General features: G+C 50.7%; 2 protein-coding genes across 3 annotated transcripts in view; one reads left to right on the top strand and one right to left on the bottom strand.

Annotated features, from left to right (window-relative positions):
- The first annotated feature begins 1,295 nt into the window (after nt 1-1,295).
- On the top strand, nt 1,296-8,490 carry R3HCC1 (R3H domain and coiled-coil containing 1). Its single transcript, XM_061472412.1, has 7 exons — nt 1,296-1,462; nt 2,290-2,427; nt 2,877-4,074; nt 4,274-4,446; nt 5,383-5,453; nt 6,278-6,373; nt 8,274-8,490. Exons 1-7 carry the CDS (start codon nt 1,368-1,370, stop codon nt 8,420-8,422), a joined length of 1,920 nt encoding a protein of 639 aa, XP_061328396.1. The 5' UTR covers nt 1,296-1,367; the 3' UTR covers nt 8,423-8,490.
- A 943-nt stretch (nt 8,491-9,433) lies between these two features.
- LOXL2 (lysyl oxidase like 2) overlaps nt 9,434-12,766 on the bottom strand; it is a 31,181-nt gene continuing 27,848 nt past the window's right edge. For both annotated transcript variants that reach the window (XM_061472410.1, XM_061472411.1), the window contains exons 13-14: nt 12,004-12,115; nt 9,434-10,585 (exon numbers count right to left, since the gene is read on the bottom strand). In XM_061472410.1, coding sequence (XP_061328394.1) covers nt 10,506-10,585; nt 12,004-12,115 — 192 coding nt within the window. In that variant the 3' untranslated portion in view covers nt 9,434-10,505. The remainder of the gene's footprint in view (nt 10,586-12,003; nt 12,116-12,766) is intronic.

A 12,766-nucleotide genomic window follows, 5' to 3' on the forward strand; every position in this document is an offset into this window, starting at 1 on the left:
AAGGGATGGGACAAGGGGAAATAGCCTCAAGCTGCACCAGGGGAGGTTTAGATGGAGCTGAGGATCAATTCCTGCCCCAAAGGGTGCTCAGGCATTGGAAAAGGCTGCCCAGTGATGGAACCACCACCCATGGAGGTGTTTGAGCTGTGTGGATGTGGTGCTGGGTGCCTTGGGTTGTAGTGCTGGGGCATGGCTGGACCTGATGATCCAGGGATTCCTCCTGGGGCGATGGCTGAAGCACTCTGCTGGCGGCTGCTCCATGGGCTCACTGCCAGGGATGGGGCGAGTGGTGAAGGTCGGGGTTTGATTTGGGGTGAAGGCAGGGACTTGGGGTGGTTTGGGTGGGTTTGGGGGTTTTAGGGTGGTTTAGGGGTATTTTTGGAGTGTTTTAGGGTGGTTTGTGGGTATTTTGGGGTGTTTTAGGGTGGTTTGTGGGTATTTTGGGGTGTTTTAGGGTGGTTTGTGGGTATTTTGCGGTGTTTTAGGGTGGTTTGTGGGTATTTTGCGGTGTTTTAGGGTGGTTTGTGAGTATTTTGCGGTGTTTTAGGGTGGTTTGTGGGTATTTTGGGGGTGTTTTAGGGTGGTTTGTGGGTATTTTGCGGTGTTTTAGGGTGGTTTGTGGGTATTTTGCGGTGTTTTAGGGTGGTTTGTGGGTATTTTGGGGTGTTTTAGGGTGGTTTGTGGGTATTTTGCGGTGTTTTAGGGTGGTTTGTGGGTATTTTGCGGTGTTTTAGGGTGGTTTGTGAGTATTTTGGGGGTGTTTTAGGGTGGTTTGTGGGTATTTTGCGGTGTTCTAGGGTGGTTTGTGGGTATTTTGGGGTGTTTTAGGGTGGTTTCGGGGTGTTCATCGTTTGCAGGACCCCCCGTGCCCGCACCCCGCGGAGGGGCGTGGTCTGCCAGGGGGCGAGGCCGGGCCTGGCGCATGCGCAGCGCCGGGAGCTGCCGTTGGGACCGGGCCTGGCGGTGAGCGGTGAGGAGGGGGGGGGCCGGGAAATGGGGTCCATGGGGGTGGGGGGGCAGTGGGGGGCTGGGAGCGGGAGAGGGGGTGAGGAAAGAGGGGGGAAGCAGCGGTGGGGGGAGGGGGGTAACGGGGAACCGAGCGGCTGAGGGGGTGTCCGGGGGTGCCTGGGGCCCTGGGGGGTGCCCGGGGAGCGGAGCGGGGTGTGCTGGGGTGCGTGGGGAAGGGGCACGGGGCGCCGAGAGGTGCAGGGTGCCCTGATTCGGGTCAGGGCTGCACCAGGGTCCATGCGTGCGGCTGCAGGGGAGGCCCGCAGGGTGCGGGGCACCCCTGGGTGCTGCTGTGGGTGCCTCCATGCCTCCCTATTCTCCCCCCCCCCAGACCCGCCGCCACGCTGGCGCTGCGCTGCATGGATGGGGTTTTCCTCTCGCCCAACGAGGATGAGTTCGTGGGCAGGATCACGGAGGAGCTGGAGCGCTTCGTGCTGCAGGGGCAGCTCCACAGGTGGGTGCTGGGCTGTGAGTGCAGCGGTGACCCTGTCCTGCACCTCTGGGTGGTGGCACTGGGCACTGCACGCAGGGTGCTGCGCACACGGCACCGCACACACAGCGGCACATGGGGGCTCTTGTCTCTTTTTACACCGGTTTTCTGCCTGTGGGGTTTGGAGCCCCTCTGCAGGGTCCAGACTGGCTTGGAGCATCCCTGCAGGCCAAGGGTCACCAGGGAGCTGTGCCCTGTGCCCTTCCCCATTAAGGGCACATTTTACACCATTATACACCATTCATTATGCACCTTAAAGCAGCATCAGCCCCCTGCCACAGGCAGGGACACCTTCCACTAGAGCAGGTTGCTCCAAGCCCCTGAGTCCAGCCTGGCCTTGAGCACTGCTAGGGATGGGGCACCCATTGTGGAATGCTGAGGAGTGGAACTGAAGTTGTAAGAACATGACTAAATGCAGTGGAATCAAATGGGTTCTGTATTCATCCAGTCATGTTCGTAGTTGATGGTTTCTGGAGCGCACTCAGACTGGGTGGAATGGGACCAGGAGCTTGTGCTGGTGATCTCCCACCATTCCCAGCACGGACACAGGCAGCACTGGGATCCCCAGGCAAAGGCAGGGTGCTCCCACTGCTGCATCCAAAGCAAGCTCATGTAGACACCTGGGATGAGGAGGGGGTTTGGGCTCTTTTATATCAGAATGTCCTGCTTGGCTTTTGGGCTTGGATTTAAGCCCTACTCTGGGAATGACCTGGGAAGAGGGATTGATAAATCCTTGCTGTGTGCCTGTCCTTTGCCTTCCTACAAGTTGCTGATGCCCTCTCTCCTTTCAGTGTGCTGCTGTTCCCTCCCCTGTCCAGCCGCCTCAGGTACCTGATCCATCGGACCGTGGACAGCATGGATCTGTTGAGCAGCTTTTCAGTGGGAGAAGGCTGGAGGAGGAGGACGGTGATCTGCCACGCAGCTGTAAGGTGCAGTAGCTCTCTCAGTGCATCTCTTTCCATGGTCATGGGGTTTGTTTAAGATTACAAGCACAAAGTGTGTGTGTGATGCCCCTCTTCAAAGAGGAGGTGTCTGATGGCATCTTCCAGTCATTGAGGAAGCAGAGGCTCTTCTGCACAAGAATAGCACAAGTGTGATAAGGAGTGGCTGAGGGACCTGGGCAGGTTTAGTCTGGAGAAGATAAGGCTCAGGGGAGACCTTATTGCTTTCTGCAGCTATCTTAGTGGCGTGGGTTAGTGGTGGCCTTGGCAGTGCTGGACTGGGTGATCTTGAAAGTCTTTTCCACCCCAGCTGATTCAGTGATTCTTTTTCCCTATCTGCCGTCTTGCCATGGACGTGATGCTTTCCCTCCTCTCTTTTACACACACCGCATTACTTGGGTTCCTCTGCTCACCTCTTGCTGTTCCCTTGTTCCCAGGCTGCCCACCGAAACCAGCGACCAAAAACCCAGCACCAACCCCCTGAGACCAGCCCGGGCTCCACAGCCGTGGGGCCGGGGGAGCCGAGGGGGGCGGCTGCGGCACCCTGGGGACGTGCATGGGGACAGCCCTCGAGCCGCCGTGGGCTCCGGCAGGATCAGGAGGCCGCCCAGGAGGAAGCCGGATAAAGCCCTCTACGTGCCCAAGGCGATGCGCAAGAGGGAGGAATGGGGCGAGCAGGAGAACCCGGCGGCTGCTGGCAGGGATGTGGAACAGGAGGAAGAGACCTGCCCCAAAGAGACTGCCCAGGAGGAGCTGGGCAGGCCTGAAGGAAGCTCAGGTGATGTCTCCTTGGCCTTTGGTGAGCAGGAGGAGCCTGGTGAAGGGTGCGTTCCAGGAGATAGTAATGCTGAGCGTCCCCCGTGTCGTAGGGATGTCCTGTTGTTACAGAGCAACAAGGATTTCTCTGGGCAGGAAGGTCAGGATAAAGACTGTTCAGATTCCCTTTCTTCTGTACACAGTAAACCCCCAGCTGAAGCAGAAGAGCAAGATCTGAGCTGTGGTAACAGTGTTACACCAGAAGGCACCAAAATCCTCTGCCAGGTGCAAGCTGAAGACCAAAGCAGCCGGAATGCCGGTGTATCGGAGTGTGCCAAAACCTCCTCCCTTACAGCCAGTGACTGCGGTGCAGACCCAGCTGAAGCAGAGTCAAGTGCAGGGTCACTGGTGCTGGAAAACCAGGATGAGAGCCACACCACTGCCAAGGGCCTGGAGAGCAGCAGAATCACGTCACTGCCTGAAGAACAGGGCAAGGACTTGAACGCTGGCACCGTGGAGGGAGGGAAGAGTTCCTCCAACCTGGAAAGCCAAGATGAGTGCCCCAGCGTTGCCCAGGTGGAGCAGACCCATTGCCAGAACCCCACAGAAGCCCCAGATGAGCCTCTCCCTGCAGCTGAGCCCATGTGTGGTGCTGAGCCATCATCTCCTGAGGACCAGACTGAGCATGGGACAGATGCTCCGGTTCAGAACTGCAGTGGGAAGGAGTCTGTGGTGGACGGAGAGGACAAGGAGGGTTCGTGCTTGGCCGATGCTCTGTGGCATGAGCTGCACTTGCCTGCAGGTGACAGAGAGGAGAACGTGGCTGTACCCAGGAGGAGCAGCCTCGAGGACGACTGTACCACAGAGCTCTTGGCAGAGGTAGTGTTCTGCAACCCCTGGGGAGTGACTGTGGGGAAAGGATGTGGCTGAGGCTCGGCCCCAGGGCATGGGAATAGGCCCTGCGCTGGGGCTGAACCTGGTGGCAGGAGCCACAGAAGTGGTTTGCAGGGACCGAGGTGGATTGATCTTTGTGGTGAAACCTCATCTTTTTAATGGTTTTCTTCTTTAATCCCCTCAGATTGTGGGTTATTTAACTGTGAAGAGCGTAAGCATCGAGAAGATCAGCTTAGACTGCTCCAGCTACAGGGATGCCCAGGTCAGCGAGGGGGATTTTGGCCACGTGACTGAAATCTATGACTTCTCCCCATCGCTGAAGACAGAGGACCTGGTGGAAATGTTCTCTGACTTCCAGTGAGTATCTCTGAGAGCCTGAGCACAGCAGGGGCATGGAGGGAGCAGCCTTCACGCTGGAATGAGACAGCCTGATGGAGCTGGAACCTTAGTTTCACCTTCGTGCCCTTGTGTCAGGCTCTTTCTGCGCCTTAAAGGACATTTCCTGCCTGGTTTAAACCATAGCTGGTTCTTCAGGGCTCTCATGGCTAGCTATGTGCAGATGTTACTGCTGCAGGCGTCAGTGAGGCTTCAGGTGCTTTCTAGGAGCGTCTTGGTTCCTGCACTTGGGTGCCTGGATGAAATTACAATGAAATTACATGCCTGCAAAGGCTTATGTAAGTAAAAGGGCTCGATTCTGCTGCTGGAGATCAGATTTAGTATGTAAATCCAGGGAGCAGATCCTTGTGCCTGAGGGAGTGACGCTGCATCAGGAGCAGAGTGAAGTTCAGCCCTGGTTAGTGATAAAGGTCTAGCTCTGAACTGGTTTGGTGTCTGCAGGAGGGTGTCTTCCTCCCACCACCATCCTCCTCCTTTCTTGCTATCCCTGGTGGATCAGATGGGAACTCTTCCCTCTGCAGATCCCTTAACAGCCATGATTTACGTTTTAAATAAGCTCCTCTATGTATTTCCCTTCATGTGCTATTTCCATTTGCTGGGATGGGGCAATGCCTGCAATGGAGACTGCTTTTGGCTGAGGGAAAAGGAGAGCTCCTGGGGGCAGCTGAGGGGGTAATTGCTTGTTGTGGCCTTGAAAGGGGCACATCTGATGTTCTGCTCCTTTCCTTCTCTTTCCCTTTGTGTCAAATAGGTGTAATGCTTTGAAAAGCACCATCTACCTGCGTGAAAACACTTCAGTCCTTGTGATAGCTCAAGGTGGTTGATGGGTTTTAGTGTGTGGGGACTGTTTTTTTCTCTCTTATTAACCAATATCATTCCATTGTCTCTTCATTTCAGCGAGAGCGGGTTCAAAATCCAATGGGTTGATGATACACACGCCCTGGGCATCTTCTCCAGCCTCTCCACAGGTAGAGTGACTTGGTTCATGTTCAAGGGCCCTGTGGAGCTGCTGAGGTCTCTGCTCATGCACAGTGCCCCTGCACTGACCTCTGTTGAGTCCTGCACTTGGGTTGCCAAGGGCAGTCGTGGTTCATCGTGTTGTTCTTCCCGCACGCTTCCAACTTGAAAGGCTTTTCCAGCTGGAGAAACTGGAATTCTGTGGTGGGTGTGGAAACGCTGCTCTGCCAGAGCAGCAGGTTTGTAACTGGTTTGGATGGGCAGCTCTTGCATAGGGAGTGACTCGTGCTGTGTTCCTAGTAATGAATCTGCATTGCTTCTGCAGGTTTATTCCTCCTTTAACTAGGCAGAAAGTCCTGCCTGGGGTACAGTGACCTCCTGGGGACCTCCTGAGCATGGTGGCACGCAGGGCAGCCACCAAGCTTCCTGCCAAACCTGCCTTCTTGGGACAGACAGCCAAGCTCAGCTCTGAGCCATCCCAAGAGATGTTTGCATCCAGCAGGCCCAAAGCCTATGCTCTTTCCTTGGGATTTAGAATCACAGAGTGGTTTGTGTTGGAAGTGACCTTAAAGCTCATCCAGGGAAAAACTTCCTTGTAACTTCCTTCTTATTTAGTCTAATAATGTCAGAGTTGTCTTTTAAAACATGTCTGTATTTTCATGGGATTCTGCCTGTGCTCCTATAAGCCTGAGGTGACTAGAATGAGCTTAGCTCTTTTAGCACAAGGCTTGAGATAACACAGCAGCTGCTGGAGCTCAAATTACTCACTATTATACCACGTACTGATCTTTACCATATACAGTCTGCTGATTTCAACACTCTTTGTTCTTTGAAGCATCTCAAGCCCTGGGGCGACGTTATCCTGCTTTAAAGATCCGACCATTGATCCATGCCACGAAGCAGTCCAAAATCAAGGCCCTTCAGCGACCAAGTAAGTCAGTCTTTTAATTATTAGTATCCTTGGTTTACCAGCCTTTTACATCCTGAGTGGTCACCATGACATGTTAAACGGGGAAATATATATTAAGGAGCTATATTTCTTGGGGTTAGTTGGTGTTTTAGAGCCTCATTGGCACTGCAGGACATGGGGCTGTTGTGTGGAGTCTTCAGTAGAAGCCTGAGGGTGAAGTTATATTTTTAACAGTGTTTGCAGCCAACTTGTATTCTATTCCTGGTAAAATTTCCTACCTCAGCAATGCTGGTTGTGCCCATGTGCAGCAGCAAGGGTGGATGTGATGACAAGAATGACTTGGCAGCGTGAGATGACATTATATTCTGCTTACAGGAAGCAGAACTACAGCTGTTATGTATGGGTGTGTTTTCAGTCCCTTTTCTTTTCCTGCTGCACAAGGACTGAAGCAAAATGCACCAAATCCTGTTGCTTTTTGTTCTCTCATCAGCTCAGTGGGCTGCTAGAACTCAGGCTTAGTTTTTCTTGTGTTACTTGCTTCTCTTATGGGAAGCTTGAAGTGAAGGGTTGTGTGCAGCAGGGAGGTGGAGCTGTAGCTGTGAGCACAGGAAGACCGAAGCAATAACAGTGCCCTTTTGTGGTTGGTGTCATTTTATTCGGTATCAGGTGAAGGTAAAAGAACTGTTAAGCTTAGCCATTAACATTGGTTTATTTCTTTTATTGCTTTTTAAAATCATATTGTAATCAGTTATACTTGCCACAGTAAAGAAATGCCATGAACCTGGTAGCAGCAGAGACTTTGCTGAAGGTACAATGATGCTGTTACTTCTCCAGTACACTGCAGTTAAACAAGTTTCTATGAATGGGTTCAAGGGACACTGTCACAGTTGGAAATTCCTGAGTTTTAAAGACTGCTAGATTTCAATGGCACATCAAAGGATGCGATTTGGGTTTTACACACTCCCCAGCATCTCTTTTCACTCCCGCTTCCTAATTCTCAGTGCTGGAGCACTTCTGAATCGGGTTATAAACTGCTGGGGAACATCATCTATAAACTCTTGTATTCAATTTCAATAGCAGGTATTTTCCAAACACAGATTTGGCTCTTTAGCTGACAGTGTCTCTTATCTTTTAGTGTTTTCCTTTGTTCCTGTCAAGAAAGAGTGGCAGGTTTATTTCCCAAGCTTTGCGTTGCCCCTGTTGCTTTTATTAAGAAAACCTCTGAGAAAGCCAAGCCAAGCCTCATTACTGACTGGATAATAGATTTGCACCCAGTTGCTGGTAAATGAGTAGGAAATCACCAAATCCAACCCGCTGCGCCCTTGGCAAAGGTTTGGTGTATTCATTTTTTGTGAGACTGGAGCAAGCAAGGCGTGTGCCAGAAAGTGGAAGTTAGTGGCCAAAGGGCTTTCCCAAAGCATCTGCTGTAGCCACGTAGTCTTTAAGAAATGCAGATTTTTTTATTCCCTTGCTTTCTGCTGGTTTGCTTGGTCTAAATTGAGCTCAAACATCCCCAAGTGTGGAGAAACTTGGTTCTGTTTGGTTGGACTGTGTAGCTTCATTTTGTTAGCAGAGACGCTGAAGGTGGCCAGGAAGCTTTTCCTGAAAGCTAATGGGGAATGATTCTCTCTCCCACTGCCGAAGAGCTCGAGCTTAATTAGAGCCACGCAGCTTTTGAACTGCCATTGGAAAATCTTTGAGTATAAAGCAGGAGGGGGATTTGCTAAAAGGAAAGGCAATTTACTGGCGATGCATAGAATGATTGCTCGTGCTCCTTGGCTAAACGTATAATGGAACAAAGGAAATGGACATCAGTCCTTCTGTCTGCCGGGCCCCTGGTTAGCCACCAGCCTGCTCCTGAACAAGCACTAACTTCCTGAACGAGCACTAACCTGATGGTTTCTCACCCATTTGTACCTAGAACTCCTTCACTTGGCAAAAGAGAGACCCCAGACGGACACAGCAGTGGCCAAGCGGCTTGTGACCCGTGCCTTGGGCCTGAAGCACAAGCAGCAGGAGGGCTCAGGCACCGACGTGCTCCTGCCAGAGAACTTGGACCAGGAGGAATAAACCATCTCAGCTAAAACAAAAAGCTGTATAGACGAGCATGGCTGTGATATTAAACTGCATGCAGAACAGTGAGTTGCCATGGGGGTGTTCTCTTATGGACTAGCACCATCGTTTCTGAAACTGGGAAGGGGAAAGGTTTACTATTAATGAGATCTTGCACTTCAAGCCAAACCCTGTGAGGGTTCTGTTAGCTCTTTGTTATGGAGAGCATGCTGCTGGACTCTGATTCAAAGGATTGTTAACACTGGGGCACTTGCAGAAAGGGAGTCTGCTTACAGTAAAGCCCGCTCTGTGTTTAAAAAGCAGCCATTAGGTGAAGGGAATTGTATCATTGGCCAAAACTGAGCTGTAAGCAAGAGCAGAGCATCTGCAGGGGTCAGAAAAAGCTATTATTTAATGTTTACATTTGTTGTAATGTTATTGTTAATATCTCATCAAAATGACAAGCATTGAATGCAAGTGAGGTTCAGGGATTTCCTTATTTACATGGTGTGTGAAGAGCCTGTGCTTGCTGCCTTGCACTGGTAGCAAGGCAAGGTGTACACTGATTAGGAAACCAGAACTTGACAGTTTTGATATTCCCAGAGCCTGGTGGTAGGAGATGCTGTGAGACACCTTGTGGCAGCAGCAGTAGGGCATCCAACACAGCTCAGGCTCTGCTTTTGCTACACAGTCCAGCGCCTTGAGAACAAAATGGAGTTTTCCAACTTACAGTAGGCTGGATGCCACCATCTGGGCCACTGGGTAAATAAATGACAGAAATACTCTTGACAGGCATTAGCAAAAGTCCTTCTGCATTCTTTAAGCCTCACAACATCCCTGTGAGGTAGGTTTTGGGGAGCACAAGTTGGATGCAGCCAGTTTCAGTTCCCCTGTGGATTGAAAAGGGCAGCTTTAAGTATTCAGTTATCTTTTTTTGTATATAGAGAGAAAAAACTTCAGGACCAGGAATTGTGACCAAGTCCCTAAACTTTCATGGAGTAGAAACAGACAAATGGCATGTAAAACGTGTTCTGGGTAAAAGGCTTTTATTCAAGTAGCTGTGTCTGCAGATCTGTAGCAATGTGTGGCCTCAAACAAACAGAGGAACACACTTAGCACCATTGTGAATTTACCAAGTGTTCAAATCCTTTAAAGTCAACTTACACAGGTGGGTCTGTGACAGCACAGGTCCAGATCCCTGATGAGAAAAGCCATGAAGTTACCTCTGTAAGGTACAGTGATGGTACAATGCCTTAACTAAATGCATCCTTTAAAGAACAGAGTGAATATCCAGCTTAGAAGGTAATACTTAGATGTATGTAGAATCTATGGGATGAAAAGCTTACTGTGTAATGGAAATTGTGGCCAGCGGACTCATCGTTGCGTCTGCAGAGTCTTGGAGATGTTCCAGGGGAGGTGTAGCTTCATGGAGCCCTCATCCACTTGCAGAAGGACCATTCTGCATTAGCTGCTCCACTTAATGAGACTGTGTGGGGGGTTGATTGTTGAATACAAGAGTTTCACGGCAGTATTAAATGATGCTTACACTGTTCTGCTCAGAAAAGCTGCTCCATTCCTTTCCTTTCCTGTATTTCTGTGCTAAAATGAAGAAGTCCTGCCATGGGAGCACTGAGGATTAGCTGCGGTCAAGAAGCAGTGTCACCAGTGGAGGCCTTTGCGCCAGCAGTGTGTTCAAGCTTGAGTCAAAGAGCTTAAAGATACCAAGATTAATGCCTTGAGGAAAATGAATGGTAAAGACATATTTAGGTTGTTGGCACCTAAAGACAGTTTGTGCTTGCTGCAGCCTGGACCTATGTCTGTGAATAAAGGTGGTGCTGCGAAGTGGAGGGAGAAGTCTTTGTGGTGAAGGTTGGAATGGTGAAGATACGGAGCCGAGTAGAGTCTAAAAGCCTGCTCCTAACTACCTGGGGTAGTTACAGGAGACACACGGTGGTCTGAGCACCTAAACCGGGGAGGAAGGCACCTGTAGGAAATAATTTACCTGGCTAATGCAGAGTTTGATTGTTTGCTTGATTTGTGTGTGTGCAGTGGTTCAGGAAACCTCGCTTCTTTAAATAGTGGGGTGGGAGGCGCTGCCCGTCTATCGGGTGGACACCTTGTTGTTTGTGAGTCCACTGAAGTGATCGAACTTCTGCTCTGTCTCCTCGCTGAAGGAGCCACCTGGGGAGGGCACATGAAGGGGACAGGGATGAGCAGGAGGCACCCGAAGCAGCTCGCAGCATAAAGCAGAGAACACGGGGGCTCTGTGCAAGCTGCGACCATCATGGAGCGAAGGGCTCAAAGCAAGGACTAGAAGAGCAAAGATTTTCCTGGGCTAATTAATTTAAGCATTACTTAAGTTTTACCATTTACTATTTAAATCCAGCCAAGAGTCCTTGATTTTGGCTTTTATTGTAATAGGAAGACCATAAACTACCCTCAATTCACTGCTAACTTTTGTTGCTTAAAAGAACTAGGCGATGCTGAGCAGGACCTGGGAATGGTCTGCTTGAGGCTGATGGTAAGTGGGTGCTGGTGCCTCATGTCCCATAGGACCATGCCTTAGTTTTAGCTTCCATTGCCTCTCAACTAGCAACATCCATTGATTTGTAAATAGAAATCCCTGGAAGCTGAGCTGGAGCCTCCCCAGCACTGAAGTGCCTGTTCATCCACGTGAAGTGGGTTTGGCTCTGCAGAACTAGGTCACAGCTGAAGCACGACACACGAGAAGTCTTTTTGTAAAAAAACCCAGCAGATTAATAGGAAAAATCAGTGGTGACATGGAATTTTGTCAGGAAAAACATTCCTTGCAGGGCCAGAGCCAGCTCTGGAGCTTGCCTTCCCCGCTGGCTCTGCTGGGAGGGTGGCAGGCACTTACTGTTAATCTCTGTGTTAAAAGCAGTTTATCTCGCAGAGCCCCAGCTTAACTTCATCCCATTTTTAACTGGCCTTGACATTAGTGCAGATTCCAACTGGTTTGGCCTTGATGTTTCCACAGTTTTCCCTCCCATTCCAAGGCCAGGAGGGCATTTTCTGGCTCGAGCGGAAGCTCTTACCCCCTGCTTTTGGTTGCGTTGCAAGAGAAGAGAAGCTTTGGGGTCTAAGAGGCGAGTTCCAAGTTGAGAATAGCCTGAGCCTAGGAAGGAGGTGGAGCTGTTTGCCTGGACCTACTCAGGCACAAGCTCTGTGGTTGCACAAGAACTTTCCTTACATCTGAGGGTGTTGGGAGGGAAAAGCACTCGTTTCGCAGTGGAAGGGACAGAGCTGGGCCATCTGCTCTCCCCCTTCTACCAAGCCCGAGGCCTTTCTTTCAGAGCTTGACCAGTGCTGCACTTGCTGCTCCAGTAACCTGTGTGATGCAGCACTACTGAACCCTCCTGCCACCTTACTCCTTGCAACCTGTAACAGGGACACGGTGGTGTCTGCTTTGCACAGCCTACAGCACACAGCACCTCTGCTTGGGCTCTGTCTCCTCTTTCCAAGCACCTACAAAGTGATAAACCAGCACATAAACACCTTGCAAGGGAAGCACAGAGGATTCCTGGTGAGGAGCCAGGGCTGCAGTGGGATCCCTGCGTTCCCTGCCCAAGGACTCTCACCTATGTGGCAGTTGTACATCCAGATGCGCTGCCCATCGTAGCGGCTCCTGCATTTCATCACGTTGTTTGAGTAATCAGATTCAGCAACCTCATAGTTTGGGTTGATGACAACCTGAGCAGGGGGGGAGGAACACAAAGTCCTTGCAGATGGGCTCATGGTGCCACTTCCCATTCCACCGTAACACTTGTTAACAGAAAAACCCTAACTCGTTTTGCAAGGGGACGCAAAAGACTCGGTTAAAGGGAGCTCAAGCTAACACCTTCCACCATGCACCAAGATACATCCTCATCATCCTCATTTCACACCAGGGCAGTGCAGACAGAACTAACTCCTCTTCCCAAATAGCTCTTTTCAGAACCATACAATTCCCCCCTCTTGCACAGAGCAGACTGGAGGCACAGCCCTGACTCCTGCGAGCACCACAACAGCACTATTTAATCCCCACATGAAGTGAGTTTTGCTCACCAACAGCTCAAAAGCTTAGCACAACCCTGCAGTGGCTGTGTAGAATGGGACATGTAATGCAGCGTGCTAACAACAGCAGCTGCACATGGATCGGGTAGGACTATCAAGCATTAGCTGGATGTGGATGTCTTAATGTGGTTGTTAGAAGTGATTTCTCACTTGGGGATGGGATCGGTGTTGTCCCGGTGGGCAATTCTTTCTCTTTTAGGTATGGGAACATCATCTCTTTGTCATCAGAAGTTTTATAGAATCATGGAATGGTTTGGGTTGGAAAGGACCTTAAAGCTCATCCAGTTC

This window comes from Pezoporus flaviventris, unplaced genomic scaffold, assembly GCF_033815535.1.
Source record: "Pezoporus flaviventris isolate CSIRO_AGI_PZ_B2104156 unplaced genomic scaffold, CSIRO_AGI_Pfla_v1 ptg000071l, whole genome shotgun sequence".
NCBI classification, from domain to species: domain Eukaryota; kingdom Metazoa; phylum Chordata; class Aves; order Psittaciformes; family Psittacidae; genus Pezoporus; species Pezoporus flaviventris.